This window comes from Phaethon aethereus, assembly GCF_964289735.1.
Source record: "Phaethon aethereus genome assembly, chromosome: 18".
NCBI classification, from domain to species: Eukaryota; Metazoa; Chordata; class Aves; order Phaethontiformes; family Phaethontidae; genus Phaethon; species Phaethon aethereus.
Genome location: NC_138594.1, coordinates 13943072 through 13953144, shown reverse-complemented (window position 1 = coordinate 13953144; position 10073 = coordinate 13943072). Strand labels below are relative to the sequence as shown.

The following is a 10073-nucleotide window of genomic DNA, read 5'->3' as shown; positions in this document are numbered from 1 at the left end:
CGCTCCGCCCCGGCGGCAGCGGGCACCGCCCGGCCCGGCCCTCCCCGGGGCGGTGCCGCGCAGAAGCGGCGGGGAGCGCGGCGGCGGCTCCGGCGCTATGGAGGGCGGCGGCGGCGGCGCGTACGGGGCGGCCAAGGCCGGCGGCGCCTTCGACCTGGGCCGCTTCGTGCAGCAGCCGCAGGTGCTGGCGCGGATCGCCAGCGCGGTGAGTCGGGGCGCGACGGGACGGGGCCTGCTCCGGGCCAGCCCCGTCGGGGGCCTTCGGGACGGCCCGGCCCGGCCCGGCCTTCCCCTCCCTCCCGGCCCGGTCCTTCTTCCCTCCGCCCCGGGCCCGCGCGGCCCGGCCCAGCCCGGTCCTCTCCTCCTGCCCACCCGCTCCGGGCTTCCATGGCCCGGCCTTCCCCTCCCTCCCGCACTGGCGCAGCCGCGGCGGCGGGCGCTCAGCGGAGCCCTGTCCGGGCCGGTCCCCCAGCCCCGCTGAGCACGGGCAGCCCCGGAGGGGCCCCGGTGCCGCCCGCCAGACAGCTGCTCCCACCTCTGCAGGTCTTTGCCCTGATCGTCTTCGCCTGCCTGGTCGGGGAAGGCTACACCAACCTGCCCAGCTCCCCCGAGCTCTTCTGCATCTTCAACCACAACGAGGACGCCTGCCGCTACGGCATCGGCATTGGCGTTCTCGCCTTCCTCGCCTGCATCTTCTTCTTCATAGTGGACATCTACTTCCCCCAGATCAGCAACACTACCGACCGCAAATACCTGGTCTTGGCGGACCTCGGCTTCTCAGGTACTGGCGGCTGCGGGGCAGGGCTGTGCCTTCTGCAGCTGCTACAATGGCTGCCCTTGTCCCATGACGTGGCTGCCGGTGCCTGGCAAAGGGAGTCGCTCCCGCCTGGCACACTGCCTGCAGGCCATGCGCTGCCTGCTGAAAGTGCTCCGAGGAGCCGTGGGGAGCAGCGCGCGGGCAGCTGCATGTGGGCAGCTGTGCTGGCCTCCACGCCCCCCTCGCCCCAATGGCAGCAGGAGACCTGTGGGAGCAAGGCCGGGCCTGGGCACCTGGCTGGGAGCAGCAGAACGCGGCCCCGGCCCCTCATGCCACCTTCCTCCTGCAGGTCTCTGGACGTTCCTGTGGTTCGTTGGCTTTTGTTTCTTGACCAACCAGTGGGCCTGGACGCGGGCTGAGGACGTGCATGTTGGGGCTGACTCGGCCCGTGCTGCCATCACCTTCAGCTTCTTCTCCATCTTCTCCTGGGTGAGTGAAGCCATGGTAGAGCCTGGCCCTGCCCTGCTTGGGAGGGAATGTGGAGGGGTTCCCTGGGTTGCACAGCCCAGGGCAGCCCTGATGCCACTGGCCCCCTCGTCTCTCTAGGGCCTCCTGATTGCCTTTGCTTACAAGAGGTACAAGATGGGGGTGGAAGACTTTGCTCACAGCTACGTCGACCCCACCCCAGAGGTTTCGACTCCCTACTCCAGCTACCCCAACATCAGCCATGACAGCTACCAGCAGCCACCCTTCACCCACACAGCGGAAGCTCCGGAGGGTTACCAGCCCCCGCCGGTGTACTGAGCCCTGCCCAGCGGTGTGGCGGGGATGGCTGTACCAGTGCAATTCTCTTCTCTGGGGTGGGTTGGGAGGGAACCTGTGACTTGAATGGGAAAGGTGGGGCAGGAGGGTGGTGACTGCTTTGTGTGAAGGCCACTGGGCCTTGGTGCTGGGGTGCAGGAGGGGCCTGGTCCCAGTGGTGGAGCTGAGCTCCCCACCGCTGGGATCCAGAGCCTGGTGTGTAGTGGGTGATGTGGCACATAGTGGGTGATTTGCAAGTGCTGAGCGCAGCCCTGCGACTCTGGGAAGGGTGGGTGTGTGGGGCCAGCCCAGGCCAGGCTGAGCGCCTGCCCTCACTGTTGTGCCCTTGGGGAAGCAGCCGCAGGAGGAAGGTGTGTGGTTCGCATCCGCCAGCCCCCAGCTCTGGCCTGGCTGTGCCCTTGTGACTGCTGCCCTGGCCTGTCCTGGCACCAGTGCCTTTCCGGCCCCACCAGCTGCAACCCCTCAAGTACCAGCTCTCACTGCTCATAGCACAGCTGGGCAGTGCAGCTGCTGCCCGACACTAGCTTCCCGTGCCTTCCTGCCTCGGCTGCTGCTAGGTGAGCTTGATGCCAAAGCCCCCTCTTCTTTTGACTATAAAGTCCTGTGCTGTGCCTTCCCACAGCCTGCACTAGAGCTGCTGGTGCTCAGATGATGCTGTTTGGGATCCACGGGAGCAGCAAGTGCTGGGATCTCTCAGTGGGGCCGTGGCTGCTCCAGCTGCCTGAGGAAGGTCCTGGAGTGCTTTCTCTGCTGACTCGGTGCTTGGCACCCCTCGCTCACCTCCCACTAAGTACCGCCTTGGTAGAAGCGAGGCCACAATCCTGCATCCTGCCCGCTGCTCCCTTGGCAGCACCCTGTTTGCAGCTCGCAGTCCCGGCTGACCCCGAGGGTGCTGCTCCGGCGCCTGTGCAGGCTGGCTGTCTCAGGTTGTGTTTTCTGCTGCACCTGTTGTGAAGCTGTTCCCAGCAGCAGCGTGCGGTATGCGAGCTATCGCTGCTGGGGCTGGTGTTCAAATAGTTCTTTGTTTGTCACTGTAGAGATGGAATAAACTTTTTCACCTAGCCACCACATGCCTTTCTTCTCCAGGGAAGCAAAACAGGGTTCCTCCTCTCTCCCCAAGGGCTGGGGTGGGGGGTTCCAGGCAGGGAACCAACAGAGGAACCCCAGCCAACTGCTGCACTGCAAACAGCACACTCATGCTGGTGTCTATTTTTAGGCGAGCCCTCCTGCTCCTCAGAGTCTGGTAGAAGGTTTGAGCAGGGAGCTCCAATGCCACCCACCCCTGCGACCAGCTGTCCAGCCCAGGCTGCTGCTGCGAGCAGTCAGCCTGCACTGTTTGCACACTGTTAACTGCAGGGAAGCCTTTTCAGAGCAGTCTGGTATAAAACACACAAACACAATTTCATTAAGTTATTTATTAACATAAACCAGTAGCAGTGCTGCCTTCCCTGTCCCTAAGGGGAAAGCCCAGGCCTAGGAATGAAGTGCTTGTGATTATTACGACTGTCATCACTTCAAGTAATGCAGAGGGAGCAGGGGTTTTCAGGCTGCTTTTGTAACCTTCTAGGGAGGTGCCTCCTCCTAGCTGGAGAGCTTGGGCAAATAGAGCGCACTGCATTCGTGCATGGAGATTGGAGCTGACCAGAGCAAAGAGCTACTGCTTGGAGCTTGTGGATGCTGGCTTACAGGGAAAAGCACTTTTGCAAGGATTAAGAAACAAAACAACAAAAAACAACCTTCCAGAAGCCCAGTCAAGCAAAGGGGGAAGAGGATCATTTAGCCAATTTACAGCAGAGGAAGAATCAGCCTTGAGAATTTTTGGAAGGCTCAGGAGGGAGCAAGATACATGACTAGAGTTGAGAACCTTCCACTCAAAGCAGAGATGCTCTTCCAAGCACCTGGATCCTCACAATAACAGTAGCCGAAACCTTTACAGGTTGTCCTGAGCCTCCAAACACTTCACAGTACCTAAGCACTGAAGTGGCAGCACCAAGCTTGGACCTGAGCAAAACCACCCTGATTTTGGAGTGGTGACTCTTCCTGAAGTCTGTTTCTTCCAACAGGACTCTGAAGCAGACTACTACTAGACTACTGCTAGCCCTTTTCAGTTCAAAAGCTAGGAAGAGCCTGCTGTTAGGCCATCAAGTCAAGCCTTCCTTCCCCCTCGTGTTTCAACAAAAATTTACAAGAGAGTTACAGCAAGTGAGCGTAACAGCAAACGGACAGGCCATGCACAATTGTTCAAAGGGACTGCTGAGGGCCAGGCTGCTGCTACGTGTGTCAGTTGAAAAGTTGTACCACAGCTCTATGACAAGGAACACGTTATCTCCTCAGATTGTGTTAAAAAAGGAAGTGGGTTTAAAATACTAAGTTACTGTACATAGTCTTAAGAAACCTGGAATTTAGCAATAGTGCTCAAGAGATAAAGGAATGGTTGCATTCACAGGCAAGTGAACCAGCCACCACTGCCAGTTTGAACATATGCAGAAGACCAAGAGAGTGGGCCAGAACTACGGCGAGCGATGGAAGGCCTGCAGCCTGGCTTGCTGTGACAGTTTTCCAGGACCTGTTTGTGTGGCAGCATCAGTAACTACACCCGTCTCTTTTCTGCGTTCTGAAAAGGAACTCACTTTTAGTCAGGCTCCTGCTTCAGCTCCCTGCTGACATCAGGTCCGGTTGATCCTCGTCTTTCCTGGCGCTCAGTGCAGAAGAACAGCAGCTTGGTTTGGCCGGTAGAGCTAAGACACTTAACAGTTTTGCTAAAAGCAGGGGCAGCCAGATATGGCTTCTGGGAGCTGCAGCATTTAGCTTCCTTCCTCTTGTTTTTCCTCCATGTGGGAGCCCAGCAGTCAAGAAGCAAAGATCTTCCGGGAGGCAGCCACATCCAGCTGCTTCACTCCCATGGGCATATTCTCCTTGTTTTCCAACCCAGGCTGCTGAGGCCGTTTGCGGAAGTAGCAGGCTCGGCAGACAGAGTGGTACTTGTCTGCTCCTCCAATTACTTCAACCTAGCAAGAAAATTGGGAGAGTGACTCTGCAGAGCCTAGTTCCCCTGAGGAGATCCCTCTAGACTAGCAGGACTGGCAAGATGAAGCTCCTGAATTACTTTGTTCCAAGGGAACTCACCTCTCTCTCTGCTCCCAGCCTCTTTGTGTAGGAGGCTTCTCTGTAGCACTCCATGCACACAGCATTCAGCTTCACCACGCTCTCTGCCAGTGGGACCAGGTTCAGAATGTTCCCAAAAGCCTGTGCCGAGACAGCAGGGGTGGTTCTGTTGGATGGGTTCTATGAGGATCCGAAAGCAGCTGCTGTACTAAAAAAAGCATTTTACCTTTCTCTGGAAAGTGCCATCAAGAGCAGCAACAATGACTGTTTTCCCAGCATTAGCCATCATCTCACAGAACTCCACAATGTCTGGGAACTAGAGGACAGAAAGAGAATCAGGAGGAAGAAGGGGCACTTCACTGAGGATCCATCAGCACATGCCCAGACAGTAGCACAGTCTGGGAAGAAGAAAGAAAATGGGAGCCATGCTGCCTACCCGTGAAATGGACTCCAGGCCCACTGTCCTCAGCCTGCAGGGATTATGGAAAGGGTTTGACTACCCGAGCACAGTCCATCAGGATCAAACTACCCTAGCGTATTGCTTCCCACCCCCCCTCCTAGAGGATTCAGACTTCTTTTTGCACAGGGTACTCCGAAGGGGCTGCATCCTGCAGAGCTCCCCAGGATCTGCCTCAGCCATGCACTTACAAACTGGCCCTCGTCAATGCCAATGACCGCAGAGCCCAGTGCCTCCTGGTACACGTCCTTGAGGAGGCAGGCTGGCAGGGCCTCCATGGTGTTCCTGTGGGGGAAGCAGAACAAGAGGGTGAGCCAGGCAGCCCAGCTGCTGGGCCCACAGCGGTGGGTCCTCCTGCCCCAGGGACTCACTTGTCGTGTGTGGAGACGCCGGAGGTGCAGTAGCGCGTGTCCTTGGCGTACTTCACCAGCAGGCACTGGTACTGAGCCAGCTGGAACCGCCGCACCCGCCGCATGAGCTCCGTGCTGCAAGAGATGGCCATCAGCGGGCCCCGGCCCACTCCCTGCCCCCCCATCCGCCCCGGGCCTACCTCTTCCCGGAGAACATGGGTCCGAAGATCACCTGGAGGCAGAACCACGGGGTCAAGGGGCAAGAGCACAGCTTGCAGGGGCACCACGCAGGCAGCCCCTGGGCGCCAGCCCAGCCCCACTATGTCTCTGGGGGCACAGCCCACAGCCGCCCCCGGTGCTGGTGCGGCCCCTCGGCAGCCCGCCCCAGCCATCACCCCGTACAGCTCGGTACTGGCTCAGCTTTTGCATACCCGCTGCCGCCCCGGGGTGCACAGCCCCAGCGGGCGCTGAGCGCCCACCCGCTGCCGGTGTCAGCGCGGCCCCGTACCTGGATCTGCCCGCGCGGGCGGCTGGGCGAGCCGGGGTGGACGCCGGGCACCGTCAGACAGTTCATGGCTGCGCCGGTCGGACAGGCGAACTGATCGCGCGCGCCTCGCCGCTGCGAAGCCGCGCCGGCCAATCCGGGGAGGCCTCACGCCCACGCTCCTCCACGCCGACCAATCGGAGGAGGGCTCCTGCCGCCGCGCCGCCCAATGGGGGCACAGGCGCGAAAATTTTTATTTTCCTCCGCGCGTCCGCGCCCAGGCCCACTCCGCCTTCCCGGCGTGCCTCGCGCGCCTGCCTGCGCGCCCGGACGGCCTACGTCATCGGCTTGTCCGCCCGCCCACAGTGTCCCCGGCCCGGCCCCGCCCCCCGGGCGGCCAATGGGAACGGGACGGCCCCGCCCGGCCCCGCCCCCCGGGCGGCCAATGGGAGCGGATCGGCCCCGCCTCCAGGCTCCGGCCCCGCCCCCGGACGGGCAGGGGGCGCGGGACCGCCGGGGGCGCTGAGCGGGATCGGGATCGGGATCGCGATTTGGATCGGGATCGGGATCGGCATGGGCGGCTGGCGGGACATGCCCGCGGAGGTGGGGCCCGGGGGTGGGTAGTGCGCGGTTCCCGCCCGAGCCGGGGGGCTTCGCCCGGTACCCGCCGCCCTGGGCCGCCATACGGGCGGAGCTGCCCCGCGCCGCAGCCCCCGTGCCCGCTCCGCAGGCGCTGGAGGAGCAGTACTCCCCCAGCCGCTGGTCCCCCCGCCTGGGCAGGGACGCCGTCATCCAGGCCCACCTCGCGGCGACGGCGGCAGGTGAGGAGCGGGCGGCCCCGGGCCGGCGGAGCAGGGCCGGGGGCGCCGGGGCCCGCAGCAGGGTGCCGCTCGGGTGCCGCGGCCGCGGCCCCGCGGGCGGTGCCCCAGGCGCCGTGTCCGTCCTCCCGCAGGAACCCAGCGGGCCCGGGCCAGCACGCAGACCTCGCTGCACGTCCCCTACGGCGACGGGGAGGGTGAGAAGCTGGACATCTATTTTCCCACGGACCCTTCTGGAAGTAGGTGATGGGCGGCAGGCAGGGGGACCGGCAGGGGCCGTACCCCCTGTTCACCCCGGGCTGTTGCTGCACAGCCTTCCCGGTCCTGGTCTACATCCATGGTGGATACTGGCAGTGCTTGAGGTGAGGCGGGCTGTCGGTGCGGGGATCCCTTGGGAACGGAGCCACCCGGCCCACTCTTACTGCCTCCCTTCTCACGACACCCAGACTTGTTCAGGGTACTCTGGGTCTGATCGGCCTCCCAGACGGCCCCCGGAGACCCCGGTCCCCACAGCCTGGCTAGCTTCTGTTCCCTCCGCAGTAAGGACGAGTCAGGATTCGCAGCCCCCCCGCTGGTGTCGCAGGGTGTGGCAGTGGTGGCGGTGGGATACGACACAGCCCCCAAAGGTAGGTGCTGCCTGGCAGAGGCAGTGGCTCCCTGCACTGGCCTAGCGCCCTCCCAACTCTGACCTCTGCCCAGGCCACATGGACGCCATGGTGCTGCAGGTGCGGCGCAGCCTCGCCTTCCTGGTGGAGCGGTACTCTGGGATCAGGTGGGCCGTGCACAGCTTCTGGGGTCCCCTTCGCCCCACCACTATGGCCGCTGTCGGGCCTTCAAGACAGACTGCCCGTGTCATGCCCTGGGTGGTTTGGTGCGTGGAGTGGCTGTGGCAGCAACAGGAGGGGGCAAATGAGCCCTGCGCTGTGGCGAAGGTTTTGATGCCTTGGTCTGAGCACTGGGCAACGCCTGTGGCTGCACTCCCTTCTCACTGTGTGAGGCATCAGTCAATGGACTGGGAAACATGTCTGTGCTGCCATGTTTGGGCCATGGCGCTTGTGGCTGTGCCGCCTCCTCTGCACAGAGCAGGGTGTCCCAAGGAAGCAGGCACCGCGCCGTCGCTCCCTGCGCTGGCTCATGGCTCCCTCTCTCCAGAGGCATTTACCTGTGTGGACACTCAGCAGGGGCCCACTTGGCAGCCATGGTGTTGTCCACAGACTGGACAGAATACGGAGTGGTGCCAGATATTAAAGGTAGCGCTGCCATCTCCAGGCATGGGGACTGAAGGAGAACTGGTGTATGCACCTGGTACGAGGCCATCTCTGCTGCCTGTACAGGGCTGCAGGGGCTGTAGAGCTGAGGGAGATGAGTTGCCCCAGCTGACTGCAGTCCACAGGCACTGGGAGTGTAGGACTCTGGGCTCTGGACAAGCTGCCCCCAGGGGTGTGCATGTCTTGCCCCCACCAGCCACTCATTGAGGCTTGGGGACACGGGCACAAAGAGGAGAGTTCCCACGTGCAGGGCTGTCAGAGCAGCCCGAGCTGCAGGGCCCCTCACCCGCCGGTGCCTCTGCCTCCAGGAGCTGTGCTGGTGAGCGGCGTGTACGACCTCGAGCCCATCCTGCACACCTACGTGAACGACGCACTGAACATGAGCTGGTGAGCCTGCGCACTGTGGGGACAGCGAGGGCGAAAGGGCACAAGCAAGCTGCGCTCACATGTGTCTTTGGGCTCACATGTGGCTTTGGCCAGTGCAGCCTGCAAGCAGAGTCCAGCGGCTCTGCAGGCGACTCTGCCCCTGCCCGCACAGCCTGCCTGCGCTGCGGGGAGCTGCCTGCCTCTGTGCCTGGCCTGACTAGGTGCACGCAGCTGAGGACACGGGTGCTCTGCTGGCAAAGATGCCCTCTCCGAGCGAGGGACTACGTCAGCAGCCGCTGCGGTGTCTCCTCCAGGGAGGTCGCCCAGAGGAACAGCCCCATGTTGTGCGTCACCCCAGCAGTGCCTGCGGCTGCGGCTTGTGAGGTGCTCATGGCTGTGGCCCAGCATGACTCCCCGGAGTTCCGCAGGCAGTCACAGGAGTATGGCCAGGTGAGCCCCCAGCAGCACGCTGCCTCGCTCCGCAGGGATGCTGCTCCAGGTGTCCTGCTCGGACATGCTAAGCTGGGATGAAGAGCTCGTGTGCTGCATCAGAGCAGTATTTCTGCTGCTGTGGTGATGGCTGCTGTTGAAGACAACAGTGGCTCAAGGGAGGACGCTGCCTCCCACGCTGTCCAGGGTGGATGGGGGCTGGGGTCCCTCCTGCCAGCGCCGCTCTCTCCGCAGGCCCTGCGTGCAGCCGGCTGGTCTGTCTCCCTGCTGGATCTTGGTGGTGTGGATCACTTTGACATCATTGAGAAGCTGTCGGAGGACGGCTATGTCCTCACTCAGGTGGGGGAAGAGCTCCCACCCCCCCTTCACTGAGCACAGCTAAGATCAGCAGCCCAGGAGGGCTGTGCCGAAGCGAGCTTCCCCTGCATACCGGGGTGGGTGCGGGGCTGCACTTCGGCGCTGGCTGTCATCTCCAGGAGTGGAGGAGCAGGGCCAGGCACTGCTCACAGGGCTTGCTTCCTCATCCCAGGTGATTCTGAAGATGATTGCAAGAGCTTGACGGCATGTCGGGAGCAAACAGATGGGAACCATCCCTGCATGGCAGCCACAAGCAGCCTGCGTGCACCCTGCCCCGCTGCCCTCCTCGCTCCAGTCGGCTGGGTCTCCTCCTGCAGCACAGGGCGGCTGCTGCGTCCGGAGACCCTCTGTGCCCCCTCTGCTCCGTCCAGCCTTGCAGCCAGGCGGGGGGGGCTCAGAGCAGGGGAGCACCAGTTATCACTGATTCTCACCTGGGCTAGCGTTCCTTTGTGTTCCTGCCTGTCTGGAGCACATGGGGCTAGCAGGCCTGCAGAGCTCTGTCTGGACAGGGAACTGGGTGATGAAGCTTGTTCCCTCGGTTTCCTTTAAACTGCTTATTGCAAACACAAAATAAAATAGGAATAACTGCTGCCTGGTTGTGACTCTGCTTCCCAGGGAGCTAGGGCTGTGCTAAGCCGGCGAGTACACACTAGACGTGGCTGCTGCGGAGAAAATCTCTTCTTCCAGCACACAGCTCCCATCCTGTGGCTGGGCTCTTCCATGCCAGCAGTGGGGAGCGCACTGCTGAGCCTGGCTGAGCTCTGCCAAGGCAGAGCTGGGGACTTGCCAACACAGCATGTGACAGGCTGGGCAGGCAGGGAAGCCCAGAGCGCCCGCCA

General features: G+C 62.4%; 3 protein-coding genes across 3 annotated transcripts; 2 read left to right on the top strand and 1 right to left on the bottom strand.

Moving 5' to 3' along the window:
• Positions 1 to 20: 20 nt before the first annotated feature.
• SYNGR2 (synaptogyrin 2) lies at positions 21 to 1561 on the top strand (the record flags this gene model as incomplete). The annotated part of the gene is made up of 4 exons (XM_082008214.1): positions 21 to 205; positions 544 to 781; positions 1107 to 1246; positions 1364 to 1561. Exons 1-4 carry the CDS (start codon positions 98 to 100, stop codon positions 1559 to 1561), a joined length of 684 nt encoding a protein of 227 aa, XP_081864340.1. The 5' UTR covers positions 21 to 97.
• A 2867-nt stretch (positions 1562 to 4428) lies between these two features.
• On the bottom strand, positions 4429 to 6065 carry TK1 (thymidine kinase 1; the record flags this gene model as incomplete). Its single annotated transcript, XM_082008144.1, has 7 exons — positions 4429 to 4587; positions 4706 to 4825; positions 4911 to 5000; positions 5333 to 5426; positions 5513 to 5626; positions 5692 to 5723; positions 6000 to 6065. The coding sequence occupies 7 exons, from the start codon at positions 6063 to 6065 to the stop codon at positions 4429 to 4431; spliced, it is 675 nt and encodes a 224-aa protein (XP_081864270.1).
• A 483-nt stretch (positions 6066 to 6548) lies between these two features.
• On the top strand, positions 6549 to 9436 carry AFMID (arylformamidase; the record flags this gene model as incomplete). The annotated part of the gene is made up of 11 exons (XM_082008299.1): positions 6549 to 6578; positions 6706 to 6796; positions 6928 to 7032; positions 7107 to 7155; positions 7334 to 7419; positions 7493 to 7565; positions 7946 to 8043; positions 8370 to 8448; positions 8742 to 8877; positions 9112 to 9216; positions 9407 to 9436. 11 exons carry the CDS (start codon positions 6549 to 6551, stop codon positions 9434 to 9436), a joined length of 882 nt encoding a protein of 293 aa, XP_081864425.1.
• Positions 9437 to 10073: the final 637 nt, after the last annotated feature.